Here is a 26,834-nt window from a genome sequence, read left to right on the forward strand (position 1 = left end):
ATTTCTAATAAAACAAAATCACCTAACCTTCACAAAAAACAATTTTCAGACTTGTAAATCTAACATAAATAACCAATTTCCAAACAATAGGAAAACGTATGAGATATGGTAAGTTAAAGCCTCCTTTGTTAAGTATTTCCTAAGGAAACACAAACATTTAACTTAAATGATTCATTTTTAAAATCTTTGATATTTAATGTGATTGTAACAATAACAACAAATCCAGTAAAATTCCACTAAGTGGGGGTGTGGAGAGGGTATAGTGTACGCATACCTTATCACTACTTCGTGAAGATAGAGAAGTTATTTCCAAAAGACCATCAGTTAAAATGCATCAAACCCAATAAAATAAGATGTACTTCCTTTCATTGCGAAGGAAATCAAGTTTGAATGAATATTAATATTAGTAGGTTTGTGATTTGTGAATTTTTTTTAGTTTTCCTTTAAGGTTTTGTCCTTTTTATTCTATCTTAAACCATAACTTGAATTATTATTTTTTGTGGTAAAGAGTTTTTGTTTGAATTTTCTCCCTCCTATTCTTCTTCTTCTTAATTGATTCATTTTTTCCTTTAGTTGCAATTTAAAAAGGTTTCAAGTATCAAATACATAACTATTTGTTCAAATGTGAGTTTTTATATCCTTGTGTGAATCATGAACAAACTCAAACCACAAGACAAGATGTACACATTGTTAAAATTCCAGAGATAGATACAAAGTAAAGAATCCAAACAGCTATAGACTATAGTTCTTCCGATAAATACTTAACTATCCATCTCATCTCTTCACGAGAGCAGGGAGAGCCTAGCTCGAGAAAGAGACACCGATGCATCTTTCATGGCTAGAGACAAGTGTGGTGCTGCATCTTAAACCTCAATAAATGATCAGTTGAAACTCCTCCTGAGTGCTCAAAATAATGCCAGCAGGAGGAAATAGAAATGTACTGGGGAAAAAATGGTGATATTGATTATGGTTTCTTTTCACTTTGTTCTGCTCAAAGCTAGTATGAGGGTCTGGAGGAAAACTGAGACTCCAGACCAAATCCAAAATCAACCTCAGAACGACCAATTGGCGACCTGTCACTTCCTCTACCTCTAACATCACCAACTTCCTCAGAGTTACGGCGTTGGGATATCTTCATAATATCATCTCCAATATCAAGATCGTCTTCCACCTTAATTCGTGTATCCCCATCAGATATAGTTATATCTGTTTCTTGAATGTTACTCTTATGAGGCTTTGACAACCCTTCCTGTACATAGCCGCGAAAATTGATTTTTGAAGGTTCTATCCTTGAGCAGAATAGTTGAAGAAAGTTTGTTATGCATCCCCGGTTATACACTCTGTTGTCTCCCTTATAACGGAAGTTCTCATATGTGGTCTGCAGAAATCATTCGTAACTAAAGCAAGTCAAAATTTAAGCATGAGGGGAAAAATAAAGATAATAGGTAAGTACTAAATGTATTGTTAAATATCAATATGATTCCACACGATCTAGTTTTGTTCAAGTAACAAATTCTAGCCATCTGAAAGGATCTTTTTGAACTGTATGCATCAAAAGGCGCATGTACGGTTCCTAAGGGATACAATTTTACCCTAATCAACCGACTTTATCGAGAAAGATTACAAGTTCATCATGGACAAAGAAACAACATCACTGACAGGTTGGCAGGGAAATTTTTTAGAAAAAGAAAAATTAGAAAGAAACATATATTACTCAAGGAAATACGTGTTTTACATTTTAAATTGGATGATCTCAAGTCTTAACTATAGATCATATTCTTGAAATAGAACATTCCACTTCCTCTAATATATATGAATTAACAGAATCATATAAACATTTGTCACATTTATGGTAACAACAACCCTTGAAAAATAACCAACAAAATGTAAAGAAGAAAAGAATTCTTTCCATGATAGCAAATAGTGGCCAAAAGGGAGCCACTATCTTCTACGTTTCTCCTAATCATTTGTATTACACTTTCCAAATGCATGGACAAGTTTCCCTGAAAAGTCATCATAGCTTTGAAAGGGATGCATGCTTGTGTCCAATAACACTATGACAATAACGGAGTCATCGTATAGGGAAAAAAAATATAACTGTGATAGTACTCAGATGCAATACAGCAGAAAAGCGTTAAATTATTAATAGTAAGAGGTTTTAAACCAAACTAACCTGATTTGTACCAATGAGATACAAATGGAAGCCAGTAAGACCTCCAACAAACCACAGTGCAATAAAACAATAAGCCATCAATGCCGCAGATGCCGGTGATTCTTTGATAGCTTTCCAAAGAGTTCCAGAATCATCCATAAGAAATTTCAGATACAAAGCCGATATGGAAAAGACGAAAACACAAAGGAGGGCTGTTGAAGAAACAAAGAGAAAGAAGCAACGATAGTTCCGCTGTGCACCAACAAAGAAGAAGAGAAAAAAGGAAAGTGTCTCAAAAGGATATCTAAACAGCATAGAGCAGAAAAAAAGCTTTTCTCCTCCTAAAATTCTTATATATACATAAGAAACTTATGTAAACATAGTAGTGCAGCTCAGTACATCTTTAATGTATTATCCATCAAATTAAAGCAATAATCTAAGAAAAGATTTATTACACACATTCTGAATTTAAAAATGTTAAATGTCAACATCATCATCAGTAGCTTTAACAAAAACATTCAGTGAGAACAGAGATGAGTGCTACATCTTGGTTAAGGAAATTGCGGGATAGACTAACAAAAAGACACATAATTCTCATACTTGATCTCTTAGTTTCTAGCCAAAGTCTATAAATTGACATTCAACACCAAGCTATTAGACATGATTATTAAACCTCTCTCATGCAACTGCTGATCAACAAGTAAGTTGATCAACTTTTTTCCAATATCAACAATTCGAAGCCAGGATACAGTTGGCACGTTTCATCTTTAAACGAACCAAATAAATTAGGAAGTGTAAAAAAAACAACAAATAGAAGATTCTTCGTGGAGCATCAAGAAAAAGAAATAGTAATGAAGATGGATGAACTTACCTTCCCGATGCATTGACCCACCCAAGGGCAATGGTGATCAAATCGCTCCACACAATTATCACATACCGAGCAATGAGAGCATCTTGGTGGACGGTATAACATGCACGTTTCACAATATTTAACACGTACAGGCAAACCATTCACAAGGACTTCTTTGGTGCGAGGCAAAGGTCTACTGCCAGCTTCACCAGAAGCTGAAGAATCATACCCTAGAACTTCCTCTGGAGGATGAGAATTACGAGGGACAATGCCAGGATCCTTTGCTGATGTTGAGAGTAGAAGTATAAAGACCTATGGCAACCAATACCACATTAGGATATTGAAATATTAAGAAACAACAGAAAAGAGCATTATGATACTATAGGATTCCAACGTCTGTAAACCACCTGCCCACCCCAAAAAAGAATATATGTGTGTCTTCAACAATGAGTGCCCACCTTATGCGAAGAAAAGAAGAAAGCATGCTGGCAGTTATGAAAGTCAAGAAAAAAGCAGGGATAAAGGCAACTGGCAACAATGTAAGGAACAGGGTGGATAATGTGGGTATATTGCCAAAAATCAAAGCCTCTACTCCTTTTGGGGAGGGAAGACGGGGAAGGCAGAAACTCATAGACAGATTTCTGTTCAAAAAATTGAAGAAGCAACACATGGAATTTTCCTGAAATGTATGCAAAGTCTGATGGATCACTAAGAGACACTAAAAGGAAGAGTTAAGACACTAACATAAATTGTGAAGACAATCGTTATCACCAAAATTGCATATCCTGCACTTTCTCGTTGGAGTTCAAGCACGAGATTTCTTGCCACAAATACACAAAATAGAACAACAGGGACAAGGATGAGAGTGAAGGTAATAATCAATGACTTAGCATCTGGTCCAAATATTAGCCTCCCTCCAAGCAAGAATTTCTGCACAATACATAAACCACACAAAAAAAAATTAAAAAATAAGTCAAGTACAAGGGCATATGTCCAAGAGAACAATAGCATACTCATATTCACAGTTACGAACTCAATAGATACATTCTTGTTTTAGGAAACAAACAATTGATCACAATATGTAAGCTACTTTAGAGACAGCAAATTAGTTAAGACGTTCCCTTGGGTGTTAAGGTGAATTGGGGCGTCACAGTCACTTCTTTTTTTCTTTTTTGATAAGACATTTTTTTAAGGAGAAACCACAGTTTTTAAATTTGAGGTTGTAAATTTCAAGTGTATTCATGTTTAAGAAGATGTGAGCTTTTTCCTTCCAGATTGTCACTAGGCACCAAAAGATTCTTTTATTAATCAAAGAAGGCTAAGATCCCCAGCTACATTACAGTTTCCGAGGAGTTTGTAACAGGTAGCTAATCCTTGTATAACAGAATTGCATTGGATTCATTTCACCAATTCGTGCTTTAACTGAATCACCTTGTTGGTATACCCTTAAACCACCACGGCATATTCTATATTACCCCTTCGAAACAAAAGACGCATCAACTTATGGCATTCCTACAAAAAATGACTCAACCTTAGGAACTTGCAAGTTTGATCAGCGAATCCCTGGTATTGCATCTCGTGTTCAAGACATCACAGCCTTTTAGTAGACCGACTCCAACAAAACCAAAATTGCTATCTAAATTTTAAACTTCAAATCCCAAATATAAGTAAAGATGAATTAAAGGTGTTCTCTGTCAGTACCAATATCACAACCATGCTCGCATATATTGTGACTTACGAGAGATCAAGTAGTGGTGTTTCTATTTCTATCAGCTGACCCTACTCTCCTAATAGGAACAAACGCTTTCTATGTTGAATGAAAACTTCCAGGTTACACCAGAAATTTCCAGGAGGTTCATATTTCTGCAAATACTGTGATGCTCACAATTACTGACTTTTCATCTATTTGAATTGAAAATTTATACTAAAAGGATTAAAATGTTGACAATCACAACAATGTCATATATTTATTACTCAGATGAATTATGATTGTATCTCTATCTATGGAATATGCTATCTGTATATACTACAGAGAAAAAACACTTAATAAAACATTCTTTCCTTTGGGAAGAAATGGTACAACCATGTCCATAAATTTTGCAAAGTATTATTCAGCATTTCTCTTGCAATGAGAAAAGTTCCCTGCTCATAGTGATAGTCAAAAGCAATATTTCCAAAGGATAGCTCGTGAATGGATACATATAGAAGAATATGTGCATGAGGAAAACATCCTGTCTCGATCAAGTGACCATTCATCTCTTTCAAGTCAGGCCTTTCTTGTCTCTTCCTTCTAGTTTGATGCTGCTGATATTTCAACAGCACTGTGTTTCCTCTGCGATGTCTATTTACCTTTTCCCAATAAATGGTACCATTGCCACTTCCCATTCTTGTCTATTCCCGCCATTGTTCCAGAAGCACTAGACATGTTTAACGTCAGCACCAGTCAACTGACAAGTTTGTCGCCATCCGTGAACAAGTTGTAGTCAACACATAGTTAGTGCTAAGTTTATGTACAACAACACCTTTCCGTTAATGCATACTTAGTGTCATGTTACCATCTGGTAACACGTCTTCAGTCAATGCTGAATCAGTGGCATGCTGCATTCCAGCAACACGTTGCCATCCATCAATACATTTCTCATCAGTTTAGTAGCTTCACGTGATTGATTTGCCGCACCAAGCCCAGCGCTCTCACCATCGACATTGACATTCGGTAATCCTTTACCAGTCAACACAGTTGGTGGCATGTTGTTGTCCAACTATACATCGCTGCCCAATCACATTTTTCTAATCAGGACCAAGTTAGCACCACAAGGTAGTCAGCGCCATGGCATTATTTGGTTATTCAGAGCCACAAATTATTAGTCACTCAAGGAGCTTCACCTTAAGCTTGAGGGGTCATGTTAAAATATAAGATAATTAATGAGGCATGGAAATAAATGCACCGCCTTAAAGTCAATATCAGTGCTATAATAGTAAGTTGTGTAATAATTGTATAAATATGCCAGTACCGCAATTCACGCAATCAAGCAGTGCACTACAGTCAATCCTTTATCAGGCGCATATATATTTCTGTATTTTCTACGATCTCGCTAAGGTATGTAATCACTCTTCCTAGCTGACGAGTACTTCCTAGATTTTAACACCTATGATAGGTTGCTCTTGTATCTTATTTGCATCAAGGAAGATTGGAAGAAACATTTTTTGGATAAGATAAGTAGTTTAATTGATGTGACAAGGAGAAATCATGTATTCAAGTCGTATACCAAAAACATCAAGTTAATAAGGATGCTATTTGTTCTCTCAATTTCCACTTTACCTTGAGATATTTCACAGCTAGAAGTTCCAAATCTTCCAAAAAGACTTATAATATTAGGCCTTGAATGACAATCCCATTAGAAATATCACAATTTCAGGTCGAAGAGTATCCCCATGTCACACCAGATGCAGTATGCTGAGACCATAACAATAACTATCACTTTGAGGCTAAGTTTTTTGGACTCTTCACTTTCGCTGCAGCACCCGTGTTGACACAATATGGTGTGGGTGTGGTGTGGGATCCGTATCTGATCGGAGAAACCGATTTTGGGTACTTTGACCAAAATCAAAGGAGAAATTCCGGACAGATTCAATGATTTTTGTAATCAAAACAAAAGCTAAGGTGAAATTGAAGAAAATCGAATACCTTGTATATAGAAATTTCTAAGACACTCCTTTTCCTTTTACCTCTTATTTATACTTCCTCCTTCATGTATTATAGCTCTATTTTTAGCCAAATTCCCGCACCCGTATCCATACCTGAATCTGTATCCCGAATCTTAGAATTTAGATCTTGAAGGATCCGACCTCTAGATCCACATCCGTAGCGAATACACACACCCTAGTTCGAACAACTTAGCATTGAGACACAAAGCTCTTAAATGATGAATTACAAGTTACCATTAGTAATCATGAAGCATTTAGATACTTCAACTCAACAAACATTACACCAATGACAGCTTTTGCAACAATGACCAAGTGACTAGAATACATCATCATAGGCTTAGTTCAAGTGGCAACTATTGAGTGACTTGTGACCCAACCCCTACATCATGTGAACTCAGCCTTGATATTTAAGTGGAGAAAGGTAGATGGACGGACCATTATTTTCGAGTTTCAAAGGTTGTCGTTGATCCTAAGGGTTGGCCCCGCGGAAGTCTCGATCATAAAAAAATAATATATCAATGCTGAGACTTTATGGAACTAACTAGAACTAACAAAAAATTATTCCTTCCTCTAATGATAAATAGCTCATTGGACCATACAAAACCATCCGAGACTACTGACCATCAACCACGAGTATCAGCTACCTCCAAGACTCAAACATATGAAAAGAACTCACCTAGTATTTTTGTCTCCGCTCGGATTTGAACGTGAGACTTCATGATTCTCATCCCACTTCATTACTACTAAGCCACCAAATTTTACTTCTTCACTAGCTATTTCAAGAATTTGAATAACCATCCATAAAACATAACAAACCATAAACTCAAGACAGAGAATTCCACAAACACAACTCAATTCCAACACCCCACAAAAGTACAAAGCTTTCATTTTTTTCCCCTTCAACACAAGCCAAGTCTAGAAACAGTAAACCCCACATTAAATTTCAGTAAAGTAACACTAACCCATCAATCTTTAACACAATATAAGCACACCCAATTATCAAAATAATTCAAAAACAAAAACATTACCTCAAAAAATAAAAATAAAAATTCAAGAAAGCAAAATCTATTGCTAAATATATAAACTAAGTAAGAGGTGCTTACATTGTTGGCCTTCCAAGACTGGTACACGCGCTTAGGCTGTTTGGCCATGAAAGATTGATTCTTTGTCACTTTGCTAAAGCAACAACAAGAAGAAAACACAGGTAGAAATTATTTACTTTCATTTTATTTTTTTCCTTTTTTGGCTTTTTTTCAACTTTTAAATGGCGCTATGTGGTTCAAATGAGGTGGATTTAATGATGGTTGGTGGCTTTTTCTTTCTTTTCTTTTTTTATTCTTTAGTTTTTTCTATTAATATAATAATTTTTTTCTTCTCTTTTTCTTTTTACTTTCCGTTTTAATCAATTAGGGGCAGTTCTCTTTTTCCCTTTTCTCTATTTGATCTATGAAACTATTTTGTTCTAGGAAAATCGAAAATCAAATGAAATATTGTTAATTTTTTATTTTGTTTAATTATATTTTTTAATTTTTAAAAATTGATTTATTTTGATTTTAAGTAAAAATTAATTGAAAAATTAAAATTAAACTAACCATATAAATATATATTAAAAATTATAATTACACATATAAATATGCATATTTTTATATCAAAAATTAAATTTTGCAATACATATTAATTTTTGTTATTATTGATTCATGATTTAGGTGTTTGTTATTACGGTATTTCAGTTCTTTGTCCTAACTTTCTAGTTTGATTGATAGTTTTGTTTTTTAATAATTCCAAAATCGTTTTTTTATTAAAATAAGGGGAAAATGTTCTTTATGTCTGTTGGGAGAAAATATTTTCGTTTCTAACTCAATTTAAACATTGTGCTCAATTTAGCTCATATACACAAACACCTTTCTATATTATATACTTTTACACAAGATTGATACATTGAGTGTAATGATTCCCCATATATAATATTGTATATCATTAAGTTATGTGGAGTAATATTTTATATTAAACGGTATATTTTTGAAAAATTCTTTTAATAACTTGTCCTTGAGACACTTAATAATTCATTACTGTTTAATTCAATGATGATCGATAAGCTATTTGGATGATTCACAATTTTGTAATTTTCGAACACAGAGAAAAATAAAACATAGTAAGTTTTATTGAGATCCCTAGAAATGGCTAAATTCTTGGATAATGAATAGGAATTTTCTTTAAAGAAAAATTACATATATGACTTGATTACATATATAATTTCTTCTTTTCTTAAAATGTACTCCCTTCCTTCACTTTAATTGTCCATTTTGAATTTTGCACATTTTTTAAGAAGAAAAAATTAGAAAAAATATTTTTTTTTATCAAAAAATAATTGATAAGAATATTTTACCACAATATTTATATTAATAGAACTCCCTCTATTCTATATTAAGTGAATCTTTTTTTAAAAAAAAATCATTGTTCAAAATAATTGAAATATTCAAAATTCAAGATAAATGTTTTATCTATTTTCTAGGAGCTAAATTGAATTATTTTGAAATAAGCAAAGGGGGAACTATTGAAAATATGATTTAAATTAGAGAATTTTGATGTCTCACTAGTTCTTCTTCTCTAATTTACTTTCTACTATTAGTGCCTTGAAGGTGTTCGACGAAATTCCTCAATGAAATATTGTCATATTAAATGCTATCATTTTTGGGTTTTTGGCCCAAAGATTCGTTCGACCCAAGATCGGCTACCCACACAACCCAAAGGTCGCTGTAAACAGCATCTTGGCAAGCCGACGTGGATAGTAACTCTGAAGTGAATAGTAACTCCGAAGTGAACAGTAATCCGACGTGAACAGTGTTTTCCGGCGGCAACCAGGTTCATTTCAACTGGAGTTTGTACCTCCGGTTTTCATATCTTTCCATATCTATCTTTTGCTCATACAATTATAGTTATTTTTTGCTGACTTTAAACCTTTGAATAATTTATTAGTTCATACAAGTTTTCGTGGCTTTGGATAGTGATAGTAGACTAGGATCATGTTCTCGCTCAGGGACGGGGACGGAGACGAAGACGAGGGTAAGGAGGGGTAAGTGGGTTAAAGGAGCGTCTAGACTGAGAGTGGGTTCTTAGAACATTGGGACGTTGACGGAAAAATCCATAGAGCTAGTTAAGATTCTAAAGAAGAGGAAGATTAATATAAATTGTGTACAAGAGACCAAATGGGTAGGTTCTACAACTAAGGAGGTAGATGGGTATAAGTTTTGGTTCTCTGGTAGATCGAAGTATAGGAATAGGGTAGGCATTTTTTATACAGTAATTTAAGGGACCAGGTGGTGGAGGTTAGGAGAGTCACTGATAGGATGAGGTCGATTAAGGTGGTCATTGAAGGGATCATGTTGAACATTATTAGTGCTTATGCGCCGCAAGCGGGCTTAGGCGAGGAAGTGGGAGGCATACCGCCTACTGAGAAGCTTTTCGTGGGAGGGAATTTCAATGGGCACATCGGATTTAGTTTAGGAGGGTATGAGGATGTGCATGGAGGCTTTGGCTTCGGGGACAGAAATGGATGAGGATTTCACTTTTGGATTTCGCAAGAGCTTTTGAGTTGGTGATAGCCAATTCGAGTTTTTCAAAGAAGGAGGACAACTTGGTAACCTTCTGGAGTGCGGTGGCTAAGACTCAGATAAAATATTTTGCTCCTTAGGAAGGATGATAAAGGTCTATGCAAAGACTGTAAGGTCATTCCGATCGACAACCTTACGACCCGACATAAGCTTTTAGTGATGGATTTAGGGATCAAAATGATGAGGAAGAAGAGGGTCGGGGATGACCGACCTAGAATCAGATGGGGGAGTTTGACCACGGCTAGCGCCCTGGAGATGGAAGAGAAATTGAAGGATATGGGGGCTTGGGATAGTAGTGGGGATGCAAACACTATATGAAATAGGACGACTAGTTATATTAGGGTTGTAGCAAGGAAAGTGTTGGGAGTCTTGATAGGTAGCCGTGGCCGGCATCGAGGGGACTGGTGGTGGAATGGAGAAGTGCAAGGGAAGGTGGAAGTAAAGAAGATAGCGTATGTGAAGCTGATAGAAAGCAAGGGTGAGGTGGAGAAGTGGACGAATAGGGAACTTTATAAGATAGCGAGGAAGGAGGAGAAGTCGGCGGTTTCGATGGCAAAAACGATAACTTTTGAACGCCTTTATACTGAACTACAAGAGAAAGGCGAGGATAGAAAATTGTTCAAGCTAGCCAGGGTACGAGATCGAAGGGCACGCGATGTGGATCAAGTGAAGTGCATTAAGGACGAGCATGAAAAAGTATTGGTAGAGGAGACCCTCATTAAATAGAGATGACAATCGTACTTCCATAAACTTTTGAATGAAGAAGGGGACAGAGAGATTATGGTGGGAGATTTGGAACATACAGGGAGGCTTCATGATTTTGGGTGTTGCGGGAGTATTTCGATCGAAGAGGTTAAGGGTACTGTGCGTAGGATGCGCTGGGGAAGAGCGACCGGACCTGATGAGATTTCTGGGAATTTTGGAAGAGCACGAGTTCGGTAGGTTTGGAGTGGTTGACTAGGTTATTTAATGTCATCTTTAAGACAACAATAATGCTCGAAGAATGGAGGTCGAGCGTAATGATCCCTCTATACAAAAATAAAGGGGATATCCAGAGCTGGAAACAACTATAGCAGTATCAAGCTTCTAAGTCATACTATGAAAGTGTGGGAAAGAGTGGTGGAGATGAGGGTTAGGAGAGGCGTGTCTATTTCAGAGAACCAGTTCGGATTTATGGCAGGACGCTTAACTACAGAAGCCATCCATCTTATGAGGAGACTGGTGGAGCAGTATAAAGAGAGGAAGAGAGACTTGCATATGGTATTCATTGATCTAGAAAAGGCTTACGATAAAGTTCCACGAGAAATACTATGGAGATGTTTGGAGGCTAAAGGTGTACCTGTGGCGTACATTAGGGTGATCAAGGACATGTATGAGGGTGCCAAAACCAGGGTAAGAACAGTAGGAGAGGACTCAGAGCACTTTTCAGTTGTGCTAGGGTTGCATCAAGGATCAGCCCTTAGTCCGTTTTAATTTGCCTTAGTGATAGATGGATTGACGCGATAAATTCAAGGTGAGATGCCATGGTGTATGCTTTTTGCGGATGACATAGTCCTGATCAATGAGACTCATAGCAGAGTTAACGCTAAGCTGGAGGGCTGGAGACATACCTTGGAGTCTAAAGGGTTTAAGTTGAGTAAGACCAAGACAGAGTACTTAGAGTGAAAGTTCAGTGAAACACCTCAGGAGGTTGGTGCGGAAGTTAGGCTTGAGTCTATCATGCAAGGCAACGGGGAAATTGACGATGATGTCACACATCGTATTGAGGCAGGGTGGATGAAATGGAGGCTCGCTTCCGGTGTGCTATGTGACAAGAAGGTGACACCACAACTTAAGGACAAGTTCTATAGAGTGGTGGTTAGACCGACTATGTTATATGGGGCGGAGTGTTGGTCAGTTAAGGTCTGTCACGTTCAAAAGATGAAAGTAGCCGAGATGAGAATGTTGAGATGGGTGTGTGGGCATACCAGGAGCTACAGGATTAGAAATAAGGCTATTCGGGACAAGGTAGGAGTGACCTCGGTGGAAGACAAGATGCAGGAAATGCGATTGAAATGGTTTAGGCATGTGAAGAGGAGAGACATAGATGCTCCAGTGCGGAGGTGTGAGAGGTTGGCCATGGATGGTTTCAGAAGAGGTAGGGGTAGGGCAAAGAAATATTCGGGAGAGGTGATTAGACAAGACATGGCACAGTTATAGCTTACCGAGGACATGACCTTAGATGAGAGGGTGTGAAAGACTCATATTAAGGTAGAAGGCTAGTACATAGTCTCATTATTCTTCCGTATTAGTAGGCGCATTAGCGCACTATAATTTCTTGTGCTCTGATTTCTGTTATTATCTTTCTATTACTTTCTGTACTTTGATTACTCTATTTTATATGTGTCTCTTTCGTTATTCGTTATTTGTTTTTCCATAACGCTTTGAACTTCTTAACCTTATCTGACCTCTTTTATGCTTCTTTTGAGCCGAGGGTCTCTCGGAAACAGCCGTTCTACCTTGTTGTTGTAGAGAAAATTACGTGAACAAGCAAACATATATCTGTTAATTAGTTAATTAACCAATTTATAATTCGCCACTAATATTTAGCGTTAATTATGATTTGATTTTGTATAATTTACACATTTGTATAATATAATTTGTTTAACTTTTGTAAATGTAATTTTGTATAATATAATTTGTATAATTATTTAAAATTCAAATATTTGTGTTTATATAAATTCATTATTTTGAGTTTATATAAAAATACCAGCGAATTATACAAACTCGCATGGGAATTATACAAATAAGACAGCTAAACTATAGTTACCCGAAAATATGCAAATTATAGCTTAAGAGCCTAATTAAAATTATTATAGTGGTTATTTGCGAATTTTTCTCTTTAAATTATATCCTTGAATATTTTTTTAGAAAATATGCATCACTTCACAAATTCACTTAATATGAAATAGACGTCTTAGCTTATGTGGACATGCGATATGAACATAATTTTAAATACATGTTTAGACATCAATTTGGAATCATAATTTGGAATTTCAAATAAAGAATTAAAAAAAATTAAAATATAAAATTTACTCATAAGTTTATATTATGTAAAAAAAGTCCTTTCAATTTTGCCCCCCCCCCCAAGAAAAATACATGCCCAACAAAAATAAATTGTTCGTACCATGTGGAACAAATTATACTACATAATAACTATTTGATTTTATTGTTAATTATTTGATATTTATAGAATTATCCATATTTGAAGTTTATAATCACAAATATTTGCTTTAAAAAAACATGAAATATTTACTAATATGGCACGTTAAAATAATCCAATATCTTGCTTATTAACTGTGATTTTCTGATTATTATTTTTTATGCTAAATGAATTTTGCTTTGAAACTAATAAAATCTTTTTAAATTTATGATTTAAATTTTATTTACCATATAAATAGATAATGTTTAAAGATTCTGTCATTAACTGTACATCTATCTTATTACTGATATTTTAGAAATTAGAAAGATTTCTATAAAAGAATAGTTATTATTACCTACTCCGAAAAAGAGCAACTAATGTATTAATCTTGTCCATATTATTACTTTGTTATTGTTGATATCAATTATGTTGAAAGATTTTTTTTAACAGTTCATTATAAAATATTTATATAAACTTATAAATATTTAAAATAATTTTTAAAACTTATGGATACAAAATAATATTTTTTAAAGCTTTGAAAAAACGTATGATCAAACACATAATGAAACTTCACCCAAGAATAACTTGCCAAAAATATTTGAAAGTTTGAGGTCAATCGCTTACTTAGGTGTAATTTGACCCAAATTCCCAAATATTCTTGACAAGTTATTCTTGAGAGAAATTTGATTAAAATTTCACCATGCGTTTGACCACAATCTTTTTCAAATTTTGATACATGCATGTTCTAAAAATTATTTAAAATACTCATAAATTTGTTTGTTATTATTTTATAATGAACATGTTACGTTAAAAAAAATCTTATAACATAATTGATAACATTCAACCAAAAAAATATAAGCAAGAAAAATGCATTAATTGAATTAAAAACAAATTATTCTTTTTCCTCAATTTTGTCACTCAAACTATTCTTTTTTTGAAAAAGAACAAACTATGATTATATAAACCTTTCCTCTTTCTACGAACAATCTACTCCCACAAACTTTCATTTCTAAATCATGTCATCACTGTCACATGTGAATATTCCATCACTACAATTGATTTTTATGAAGACTATTATTTAAAATTTGAATTGATATATGAAGAAGAGAATGATTTTTTATTTAAAATTTTGCATGAAGTTCATAATTATATAAAATTGGAGGGAAGTAAATGAATTTCACCATATCCACCAACAGCATGATAAGTACCAGCAAGTTGTAAAACAACAATTCTAAAGTCGATAAATTTGTACTATGTTAGATTCGAGTGCAATGGGCTCATATCAAGTGTATTTATAGATGGTTCATTGTGCAGAAAACTCATGCAGAAAGGATCAATAGAATAGAACAAAGATGCACAATAAAGTTATGGATAAAGCTACCAACAGCTTCCAAAGAAAGTGGCAACTATATCAGAAACACTTGATTATGCATCTTTATCTACCAATCTCATTCAAAACTGAGAAATTCTTCACTCTATCCTCTCTCTTTATAATCATAGCCCTCAACAGCAACATTATATATGTCAATGTAATGAGTAATCTTCACCAAAATCACTAGTTCAAATCTCATTGATTCTTTAGTCATAATCAAGAAACAAAAACACAGATAGCTACTACTGGTGCCCATGTGGTGACAGTAATTTAAGAGGGCAAAATGGTGTGACAATAAAAGGACAATTGCAATAATTAAAGATAAAGGGGGTGAGGGGTGAAGCAACATATTAAAAGGCCTCAGACATCCAAGGAAGGATAAAACCAGCATAAACTCTCAAGCCTGGCAAAGGCGAAAGTTCTTAGGCGGCCACTGCGAATGTTTTGAGAAACAAGCCTTTGGATCTATCATCATGGGCCAAAAAAAGAAAAGTTCATCAAAGAAACAAACCTAGTGCATACTAGTTTTAAGGAGTTATAAAACAGTAGTGCCATTATAGTTCCTAATCATCACCAAGCACAAGCAAAATCACATAGATAAAAATTAAACATAGTGAAAAGCCTCAGACATCCAAGGAAGGATATAAGCAGCATATGCTCTCAAGCCCGGCGAAGGCGAAAGCACTTAGGCGGCCACTGCGAATGTTTTGAGAAACAAGCCTTAGGAGCTATCATCATGGGCATGAGGAAAAAGTTTATGAAGGGAAAAAACAAGCAAATAAACACTAGTTCTAAGAGGATTACACAGATATTCATCATCATCAAGCAAGAACAAAATCTGCCAAACTTAAACAAAGTTTAAAGGCAAATGAACACTAGTCCTAAGAGGAATACACAGATATTCATCAGCAACCAAGAACAAAATCTACCATTGCTAAAACATAGACAAAGTTAAAAAGCCTCAGACATCCAAGGAAGGATATAAGCAGCATATGCTCTCAAGCCTGGCGAAGGCGAAAGCACTTAGGCGGCCACTGCGAATGTTTTGAGAAACAAGCCTTAGGATCTATCATCATTGACATAACAAAAAAGTAACGCAAAACAAAGCAATTTCTTATAGCAATCAACAAAATTGTACCATCCGATAATGATCAGCAAGACATAAACACTGTGATGCTGACAAAGTGATGAATGGATTCAATTATCAGGGACTTATTCATCCCTAAAGCAACTCTTTCATTGCTAGAGAGGCAGACTTAAAAAGTCCAAAATCCCTTGATTTCACAAGCTAATGGGTTTATTTTCACCAAATGTTATGATCTTTAGCCATAGAAAAGCATAAAAATTCCAAATTTAGCAACATAAATGATAGTTTCGAAAGCAAAAAAATTACAATACAGCAAAAGTACATGCTAAAACAAGATTCAAACAAGTAGATTCAAAAGCAAAATATGATAATGATTAGATAAAAAGAGATGGTGTCTCAGACATCCAAGGAAGGATAAAAGCAGCATTCACTCTCAAGCCTGGCGAAGGCGAAAGCTCTTAGGCGGCCACTGCGAATGTTTGAGAAACAAGCCTTAACACTTATCTTCATAGACACCAATTAAACCAAAAATTATCACAATTCCAAATTAAAGCAAACATAAAACATAATTCAAAGAATAAAACATGGGAAGATTTGGGGAGATCTCAGACATCCAAGGAAGGATAAAAACAGCATTATCTCTCAAGCCTGGCGAAGGCGAAAGATCTTAGGCGGCCACTGCGAATGTTTTGAGAAACAAGCCTTAAAATTCATCATCACAGATCACCCCACAATAAAAAAAAAAAAAAACTCAATCTTGATCTCATTTACCTAAAACAGTAAACAGAGGAAAAACCTTCAAAAACTCAATGTTGATTTCATTTAGCTAAAACGCTAAACAGAGGAAAATGCTTCGACAAGAGAAGGGGCAAGGGAGGATTCGACTGCTGCGATGGAAGTTGAGAGGAGGAAAGTTTGAATTTATAAAGAGATGGGGGAGCGGTAGGGTTTAAGAGTTTTTAGGGTTTTGCTGCTTCTACGGCCCGAATTGGGAATGCAACAATCCAGATCGTGCATACCCATTTGGGTTGTGGCCCGGTTTCTATTATTTTTCTTTTTTTAGGCCTTATCTATATATATAATAAAGGAGAGTAATTTGTAATGTGGTTAAACTAAGTAACAAGTTAATAAAAAGCCATTTGATAGTTGTAGGACAAAATTAATAAATATTAGTAATAAAATTTTTGAATTGATAGATTAATAATATTTGCATTAGAAAATACATTAGATTTTTGAAAATAAAGAAAAAATAATTAGTTTAAAAATAAAAATACACAATAGAAGAGTCCTAAATGAACTCTTACTTTTAAAACTTTTACTATTTCATAAATTTTCTTTTTCAGATATTATAAATATATTTAATTTGAATATTAATATATTTAAATTTAAATTTGGGAGTATGTATAATTTCAAAAAATACAATTCAATTAGAAAAAAAAGATACCATTTATGTTCAATAATAACGTACAAAAATAGGTATTTATAAAAATCCACGACAAATTATTTCATAAACTTATCCTTAAGTTGTTATAAAATATATTTGATTACATTTGATTAAATATTAAATAAAAAATAAAGATATGGTATCAATAATAATAATAATCTTTAATAATAATAATGATAGTAGTAATAGTAATAATAATAGTTGTTGACACCCAATTTTGACTCTCCACAAACGTATATTAGTTATTAAGTTTCTTCAATTTTAAACAATCTGAAGTAATTGCTTTTATAAAATACCAAAATATTTTCAAGTGTATTTTTATAGAAATTTTTATCATTCTTATAATTTTTAATGATATATAAATAGTTCTATATAATTATTAATTTCTATAAATATTCAAAAATGATAAAAGAAAAAAAAATTATTGTTTCGTAAATTAGTAGCTTATATTTTTGAATTAATTAGTTTATAACTAAGTTAATTAATTCATTTTGTTAGAATTAAGAAGCTCGTTAATTAATTATTGTCGATTCGTTTTATTTAATTTTTAGTTGAATTCACAAATTAAATTAATTTGACTGTTTTGTAGTTATTTTCCTTACAAATCTAATCATTTTTTCACTCCACCCTTAACCAAATTTTAAGTCATTTTTTTAGCCCAAAATTCGGGTTCAAAGTCATCCCAACCCAATGTTGTCATCCCACTCTCTACAAACTCAATAACAACAACAATCTACACTACTACAATATACTAACACCTATATACCTAAATTTCAATTCTTATAATAATTTTGGCCCAATACCAACTCACTACAATACATAAATTATACTTATACAATACTAACCCCGCCCTTTCTTCTTTTTTCCTTTTCACCGCTCAATTCCACCTAAACCCCATTTTTTAAAAATTCTCAAACATCATCATTCTCCTACCTCATCCTTTTTCTTTTCCTTTTTCACCCCACCAAATTCATCATTATTCAAAAACCTCATTATTACTCTCATCAACCTTACTCTTTTAAAAAAAAATACCTTCATCTTATTCAAAAAAGAAAGAACAAGAATATCACAAAAGAGACGAATTAATCTACATTCAAAAAAATACAAGAAGAATATAAAAAAAAGAAGCAAGAACATAATACTACAAAAAAAAATAGACGAAAAAAAATTCACAAAAAAATTTAGTCTCATTTTTTTTATTCTTTTTTTTAGTTATTTCGCTGATTTCTTGGTGGGTTCAAGGAGTTTATCGCCCTCAAATTTTTCGTCTCAATCGCTTCCCGAAAATAGGTAAAGATCTTTTCTCGACTTTATTTTATTTAATGAATAATTACTTCATGTCTTCTATGTAGTCGATTTGTAATCTTGTTTTTTTTAGTAAGCACGTGTTCGGATTAATTAGATTAATGACAAAAAATTCTTGTCTTGCTTGAAGTGTAGTAATATCTTTTATCAAATATGTGAAAACTCTTAGTTTCGTTCATTATTTTTTCAAGTAGTTTTCTTTGACGATATAGATTTTTACGTTTTTAATTTCTTCTTTTATCATCATTTAGATAATAAATATATGCTCAAGTTACTTGTTAATTAGAACTTTCATGGCATAATTGATTTAAATTTTGCTTTGAGATTTGAGTTAGTATAATGTATATGTTAATTCCATGCCCTTTATTTACTCGAATATATTTCTATGCTCCTTTTTTTTCTTTTTTCTAGATATATGCATGTTGTTAGTCACTATGTTATTTTATTATGTTCATATATGATTCTTTTGAGTGTTATGCATATATACATATGTGTGTTTTGATATTTCATTCTTATGTCTCAAGTACTCAACATACCAAGTTGAATTTAGTGATAATTTGATCATGAGTTGTGTTATCGATCGGGAGTTGAATTTAGTGGTAATTTGATCATGAGTTGTGTTTTGATTATCCTTAATCTTTTTGAAAAATTTGAGTTCGAAATATTAATCAGGGGTCAAAACCTGCAGAAAATAGTCTCGGTGGGTTTTTAATACCCGTATATCGAAAGATATATTTTTTTAAAGGAAATGCGCAAAATAGTAAAGTGTGCGGCAAGTCTGCATCGTGGACTTGCTTGCCTCCGCATCGCGGACCTGGCAATGGTTTCCTAGCCGAATTTAATTTTTAGTAAGGCCACTTTCGACTTTTTTCGTAATTGTTAGTTAATGAACCTAGACGTTTTTAGGACCTAATTCAATTCTATAAATTAACCTAAACCTCTAATTCTATTCATTCTTCTACAATTCACCTACTCAAATATTTCTCTCTCTACAAAAGACTCTCAAGGGCTCCATTGAAGACTTCGAGTAAATTCACTCAAGCTCTCCATCAAAACTCTCAAGTTCTTTCAAATTATTTTATTTTCTCACTTAAGGTATATGGGTATTGATTCATGGATTCTTTCATCCATGAAGCCCAATCAATTTTTCAAGGTTTTCTATCAAATTAAAGTATGATATTTTATGGGATTTATGATCTCTATTCCAATTGCATTAATTATGATTCAAATTATGATTATGAGTCTATTTAGATATAAATTGATGGTTATTGCATTGAATCGAAGAGCTTTTTCATGAATTCTCCTATATTGATCTCTAGGGTTCATGATGTAAATTATGAGTATTTTCAATTATACTTCCAAAAGATATTATCTATATGAATTATGTATGGGTTGAAAGAAAGTTTATAATCATGCATGTTTTCAAGTCAATTGATCATGCATTCATGTTTTACCCTAATTTCAAGTATAAGCTATGATCATGAATTTTACAAGTATGAATTATGATTATGTATTTCAATTATGATCATGCACTATAAGTATGTTTCGAATGATGATTTTCATGCAAATTATGGAAAGGGTGAGTTAGGTCCCAATGTGGTACCTTAAGGCCTAATGATATGAACTATGTATGTATGATTTGTAATGTGGAAGAACAATACCAATATTTCACTTATGTTATGAAAATGAGCTACTCTATGATTTCAAACCTATAATCATGACTATGATATATGAAAATTTGATTCTATGCTATGCATGTATTCCATGGGATTTGACTTAGCACCGAGTGGACTTGAGGTGGTGACTCGAAATATGGGTCTTTATATAAAGTCTCTTGTCCCAAAACCACGTGCTACTATAGGTACAAAGGGATTAGAGTCGAATACCCAAATCTCTAAGAGGCGAGTACCCGAAATAGCAAGGCTTGAAGGTGAGTACCCGAGTCTAAGAACTAGGGGTGAGTACCCGGTTCACATAACCGCTTAGTGGATCCACTTAGGCATGTAGGAGTATATCTTGGCAAGTAGATTCTCTTTTTCCTTCGATGGGGAGACAATGAAATTTCATGTTATAGCTCGCATGGTCTTATTGTCGGTTATGGTTCTTATCCCATATATGTATGGTCCTTTTTATGTTTTAAATGATTAGTCCTATGTTTTACTTTATATGATACTCTTATGGTTTATTTGTTTTTGAATTATTTTTCTTTTATCAGGTATTTAGAATTGCTCTGTGTTGATAAACTGGCTGAGCATCCTTATTTTACGAGATCAAAAACTTTCAAAGATTTCTTCTCTGATCAAAATCAGTTAATAGAGAAAAGGAAAATGACTAGCAACAATGAGAACACTGATTTGACAGAGATTGTTGTGACAGGCCATGTCGTTGCTGAACCGAATGAGCTGATTGCACAATTGGTGCAACAGATCGCCGATATGAGAGTTGAGATATAGAAAAATCAAAAATTGTCAAATCTGGCTATCGCTGCCAACACGCCGGTTCTAGGTGCGGGAAGACCTCCACTCTATTTACCTTCTCCAATTTCAATATGGAACACATTAAAAACCCATTCTCAAACCCCGCTCAAAATCCCTCCATTGTTGATCTCACTGCCTCAAATCTCCATCATGCTTCTGCTTCCTATCAAACGTCACTTTACCCTCAAACCTTCCCTCCTTTACAAAATACCAACCCTCAAACCTTTCTTCCTCCTCAAAATGTCAATACGCAAGTTTGTCCTCCCTCACGAAGCCAAAATGTTAACAATCCACAAACCTTTCCCCAACACCAAAATCTGCATACTAACCCTCTGACATTTCCCCAAAATTACCAAGCCCCTCAAAATACATAAAATCCTTCCATTATCCCACACTTGCCTCAAAATATAACTTTTCAAATCTCAATCCAAAATGAACCCTATGCCAATGGTTTCGAACTTGATCACTATGAGGAATAAGAAAGAAGTGGAGGACAAAGGAACAGACAGCTAAATTGAATATGAAAGAGGAGATCATGAAAGCTATGAAAGAGTTTCATTACGCACCGGATTTTGCAGGATTAAATTATGAAGATTTGTGTATCCACCCAAATTTGAACCTTCTAGAGGGGTTCAAAGTGCCAAAATTTGACACTTTCGGAGGAATCGAAAATCCTTTGTCTCATCTAAGAGCATATTGTGATCAACTAGTAGGAGTTGGAAAGAACGAAGATTTGCTAATGCAGCTCTTTAGCCGAAGTTTAAGTGGGGAGTCCTTAAAATGGTTCACTTCCAAAGAAATGAAATAATGGTCTAATTGGAACGCGTTGGCCAAAGATTTTATTGAGAGGTTTGCTTACAACATAGAGATTGTTTCCGACCGCTATTCTTGGAGAAAATCAAGCAGAAATCCACTAAAATCTATCGCGAATATGCATAAAGATGGAGGAAAGAATCCACCAGAGTTCGACCTCCCATGATAGAGAAAGAGATTGTTGAAGTATTTGTACGCATGCAGGAGCCTGAATATTATGAGAGATTAATGTTGCTCATTGGAGCAAAATTAGTCAAGATAGTCAAGGTAGGTGAGACTATCGAGGATGGGATCAAGACTGGAAAGGTAGCCCGTGTAGCCTCCTCAACTGGGTTGATGTATCTGCCATCTTCTACACGCCTGAAGGGAAGAGATTCGCCAACAGCGACCCCGGAAAGTTCATAAAGTTCATATCAAGTTTACTATACCCAACCGAATTACCAAACCCCACCTTCCAATTACCAAGCTCCACCCTCAAACTACCAAGCCCGCCTCAAAGTTATCAAACTCCGCCTTCTAATTACCCAACTCCATAATACCAAAGGACCCCGCCAAACTACCAAACCCTACAACCAAATTACCAAACCCAACTGTATCCAAGATTCGAAACTCCTGCACCTTTCCTCCAAAATCGTCTGAGTTATCGTCATGTACCCCCACCTCCGCAAAATAACTATAACCTTTTTCAACCCAATTTTGAAAGGAAGCCCGCCTGGACTTTTACTCCTCTAGTGGAAAGTCGGACTAAGTTGTTCGAAAGATTGAGAGATGCATGTATTATTTATCCCATGCACCTAAACTTGTTGATACAAGCTCTAGATTCTTCAACGTTTATAGAACATGTGTGTATCATTCCCACAGTGCCAGGTATGACACCAAAACTTGTATCAATTTGAAGCATAGGATTCAGGATTTGATTGATCGTGAGGTCGTCACTCTCCAAACCGCCGCTCCTAATGTCAATAGTAATCCTTTGTCGAATCATGGCGGGTTAAAATTAATATGATTGAGATGAAAGAAGATTGGTGTGTTACAAAGGCCATAGTCCCAGCCTATCCTAACGGTTTTGAAAAGGTTGTGGCTTCAATGAGCATAAATGAGAAATCAGAATTTGTGATTTTGACACCTTAAAAGGTTGTTTCTTTGGTGCCGTAAAAAATTTCTAACCAGAAGAAGTTCATGATCAAGACTGCAGCAACTCAGGGAATGACATGGTCTGATAGGTGTTACACCCCAGAAGAATTGGCTCAAGGATGGCATAAGAAAGATTAATAAAAGAGACCGATCAGTGAAGTAGAGGCTGAAGAGTTTTGGTGGAAGATGCTGCTAAAAGAGTCTTCTATAGTGAAACATCTGGAGAAAGTACCTACCCAAATCTCAGTGTGGGCATTGTTGATGAGCTCGCAATAGCAAAGATATGCCTTGATGAAAGCTTTGGATGATACTTACGTACCCGTGGGTACAAATGGAGATATGGTGAGTCGAGTCATTTAAGGACACCGCATCAGTTTCAGTGATAAAGAGTTGCCTTTTGAAGGTGTGATGCATAACAAAGCTCTTCATATCACTATTAAGTGTTGATCTCAAACAATTGAAGTTTGATTTGGGAAAGGTTCAAAAGAACCAAGTTAATGTTAGAGCTTTTGACAAGGGTCGAAGAGATACATTAGGAGTTGTGAACTTAGGTATTCAAGTAGGTCCTGCTGATTTTGTTGTAGAATGTCAGGTGATGGACATCACCACTAGTTACAACCTACTATTAGGAAGACCATTGATCTATATGGCTGGAGCCGTGCCCTCTACTCTCCATCAGATGATAAAGTTCGTGAAGAATGATCGTGAGGTGGTTGTTTATGGTGAAAAAAGTTATACAAATGGTTATGCACCAATTGTTGATGATATTACTGTAGGTACCAACTTCTACACAGTGGAGCTGGTAAATATCACTAGTGATGATTTGGCCCCACAACCTCTTATGCCTTCTGTTTATAAAATAATAGCCATTGTCATGCTCCGAAGCAGTTTTGAGCCAAGTTTCAAATTGGGTAAGTATTTTCAAGGTATCATCAAGCCTATTCATATTCCCAATAGAGGATTAAAGTATGGTTTGGGGTATGTCCACACGAAAGACGACGACACAGAGGCGACAAGCAGAAAGGTTGATCGAGTGTTGGCTAGGCCAATACCTTGCTTGTATATGTCATTTCCAGTGCGAGAATATGTCAATAATGATGATCTTAGGGAAGGAATCTGAGATCTTTCTGAGGAAGTTGACGCAATCTTGGAGGAAGAAACGGAGACATCGGGCATCCGTGATGCTAAGCCAGAGGAGAAATTATCTAATTGGACGTCCACACCGCTCTTAGTTCTTTGCTCATCTTGGTAGATAAAGACATATTATTTACTTACTTTTAAATCGGTGGGAGTCCGGAGGAGGCTTGAGACCCACCCTTTATGTTATTTTAATCTAGTTATGCTTTAAATCCCCCCCTATGATGTTTGAAAAAAGACAGATTGCCCCACAATCATGGCCAAAGTTTGTATTTCTTTTGGTTTATATGAAGACCTTCTTTATTGCGAAATTTACTTATTATTTGCTTATCGGTATATAGTTTACTTATCTAACTTTGTTTGCTTATGATTTCAGTAAAAATAACTTAAAACCTGCCAATATCATGTCATATCACAAGCTAAATAAACAAAATGAGATAGATGGTAATGGGTTCGAGGATTATGATGAAGAGGCTACGATACCCAAGTACCTCGCCGAGGGATTGAAATAATTTGAGGAGCAATATAAGCCAAATCAAGAAGAAACTGAGGTTGTGAATCTAGGAGATGATGAGTGTATCAAGGAAATCAGAATCAGTGTCCATTTAACAAAAGCTCAAAAGAAGGAACTTAGCAGTTTTCTTAGAGAGTACATCGATATATTTGCTTGCTCTTATGATGACGTGCAGGTTTGAGTATAGACATCATTTCTCATAAATTGCCGATCATTCCAGATTGCAGTCTGATAAAATAAAGACTAGAAAGTTCAAGCAAGATTTGAGTTTGAGGATCAAAGAAGAGATTACCAAGCAAATTCAATCCAGAGTTGTGGAATTGACACAGTATCAGACTTGGTTAGTCAACATTGTTCCAGTTCCTAAGAAGGATGGCATGATCAGAATTTATGTTGATTCTAAAGATCTGAACAAAGATATCCCTAAAGATAACTTTCCATTGCCAAATATCTACATTCTCATTGATAATTGTGCCAAGCATAAGATGCAGTCGTTCGTGAATTGCTACACAGGTTATCACCAAATTCTAATGGATGAACAAGATGTAGAAAAGACAGCTTTCATCACACCGTGGGGTGTGTATCATTATCGAGTAATGCCATTTGGTCTCAAGAATGCTGAGGCCACTTACATGAGAGCCATGATGACCATTTTTCATGATATGATTCACAAGAAAATTGAAGTGTACGTGGATGATGTCATTATCAAATCCCGTAAAAGTGCGGATCATTTGACTCACTTGAAGAAGTTCTTTGATCATTTGCGTAAATACAACTTGAAATTAAATCCCGCTAAATATGCTTTTGTAGTGCCAGCCGGCAAGCTATTGGGATTTATAGTTAGTAGAAGGGGTATTGAGCTTGATCCCACTAAAATTAAGGCGATTCAAGAATTACCTCCACTAAAGACTAAGAAGGAAGTGATAAGCTTCTCACGAAGATTGAACTACATCAGCCGATTCATAGCTCAGTCCACGTTGATTTGTGAGCCTATATTTAAGCTGCTGAAAAAAGATACATTGACAAAATGGACTGAAGAGTGTCAGATAGCTTTCGATGCTATCAAAAGTTACTAGTCTAATCCACTGGTATTAGTTCTCCGAGGGAAGGAATTCCATTATTTCTATATTTGTCTGTCTCGAATAATGCATTTGGATGCGCCCTAGGTCAACATGATGAGACTGGAAAGAAGGAACCATCAATCTACTATTTAAGCAAGAAGTTTACTCCATACGAGGATCATTATACTCTTTTGGAGAAAACTTGTTGTGCTTTAACCTGAATTGCTCAAAAGTTAATACATTACTTGTCCTTGTATACTACATATCTCAGTTCCAAGATGAATTCATTGAAGTATATCTTTCAAAAAGCGATGCCGACTGGGAAGTTGGCAAAATGGCAAATGCTTTTAAGTGAGTTCGATATTGTGTATGTGACCCAAATGGCGATAAAAGCACAAGCCTTAGCTGATCATCTAATAGAAAATCTAGTAGACGAAGTATATGAACTGCTAAGAACTTATTTTTTCGATAAAGAGGTATCATTTGTAGGAGAAGATATCTCTGAGGCATACCTTGGTTAGAGGGTATTTTTTTATGGGGCAGTGAATCATGAAGGAAATGGAATTGGAGCAGTCTTAATATCAAAATCTGGCCAACATTATCCTAATGGCAGCCAAACTCTAATTTCGTTGCACGAACAACATGGCTAAGTATAAAGCATGCATCATGGGTCTAAAGATGGCTATCCATTAAGACATTCAAGAATTACTGATAATCAAAGATTCATATTTGCTGATTCATCAGGTTTAAGGTGAATGGGCCATGAAAAATTCAAAGATTGCATCGTACGTTAAGTTAATACAAAGGTTGTGTAGAAGGTTCCGTAAGGTCGAATTTAGGTATACTCCATGATTGCAGAATGAATTTGTTGACGCTCTTGCTACTATTTCCTCAATGATCAAACATCCGAATACAAGTTACATTAATCCTCTAGAGAGATATTTGAAAGAACAACCCGCTAACTGTTCGCATGTCGAAGCAGAACCAGATG

The 26,834-nt window shown here is 34.9% G+C and overlaps 1 protein-coding gene and 6 non-coding genes across 7 annotated transcripts; all 7 read right to left on the reverse strand.

Moving 5' to 3' along the window:
• Positions 1–596: 596 nt before the first annotated feature.
• Positions 597–7,975, reverse strand: LOC129901629 (protein S-acyltransferase 8-like). Its single transcript, XM_055976876.1, has 5 exons — positions 7,811–7,975; positions 3,747–3,932; positions 3,024–3,314; positions 2,174–2,404; positions 597–1,378 (listed from the first exon to the last, which is right to left on the reverse strand). Exons 1-5 carry the CDS (start codon positions 7,856–7,858, stop codon positions 998–1,000), a joined length of 1,137 nt encoding a protein of 378 aa, XP_055832851.1. The 5' UTR covers positions 7,859–7,975; the 3' UTR covers positions 597–997.
• Positions 7,976–15,227: 7,252 nt separating this feature from the next.
• Positions 15,228–15,351, reverse strand: LOC129903790 (small nucleolar RNA SNORD14). Its single transcript, XR_008770292.1, has one exon. It is a non-coding gene; the product is annotated as a small nucleolar RNA SNORD14 (small nucleolar RNA).
• A 139-nt stretch (positions 15,352–15,490) lies between these two features.
• LOC129903806 (small nucleolar RNA SNORD14) lies at positions 15,491–15,614 on the reverse strand. The gene has a single exon (XR_008770295.1). It is a non-coding gene; the product is annotated as a small nucleolar RNA SNORD14 (small nucleolar RNA).
• Positions 15,615–15,828: 214 nt separating this feature from the next.
• Positions 15,829–15,952, reverse strand: LOC129903802 (small nucleolar RNA SNORD14). Its single transcript, XR_008770294.1, has one exon. It is a non-coding gene; the product is annotated as a small nucleolar RNA SNORD14 (small nucleolar RNA).
• Positions 15,953–16,001: 49 nt separating this feature from the next.
• Positions 16,002–16,102, reverse strand: LOC129904070 (small nucleolar RNA snoR99). Its single transcript, XR_008770366.1, has one exon. It is a non-coding gene; the product is annotated as a small nucleolar RNA snoR99 (small nucleolar RNA).
• A 248-nt stretch (positions 16,103–16,350) lies between these two features.
• Positions 16,351–16,473, reverse strand: LOC129903813 (small nucleolar RNA SNORD14). Its single transcript, XR_008770296.1, has one exon. It is a non-coding gene; the product is annotated as a small nucleolar RNA SNORD14 (small nucleolar RNA).
• Positions 16,474–16,559: 86 nt separating this feature from the next.
• Positions 16,560–16,683, reverse strand: LOC129903796 (small nucleolar RNA SNORD14). The gene has a single exon (XR_008770293.1). It is a non-coding gene; the product is annotated as a small nucleolar RNA SNORD14 (small nucleolar RNA).
• Positions 16,684–26,834: the final 10,151 nt, after the last annotated feature.

The sequence above is a fragment of the Solanum dulcamara genome, chromosome 1, assembly GCF_947179165.1.
Source record: "Solanum dulcamara chromosome 1, daSolDulc1.2, whole genome shotgun sequence".
Taxonomy (NCBI): Eukaryota; Viridiplantae; Streptophyta; class Magnoliopsida; order Solanales; family Solanaceae; genus Solanum; species Solanum dulcamara.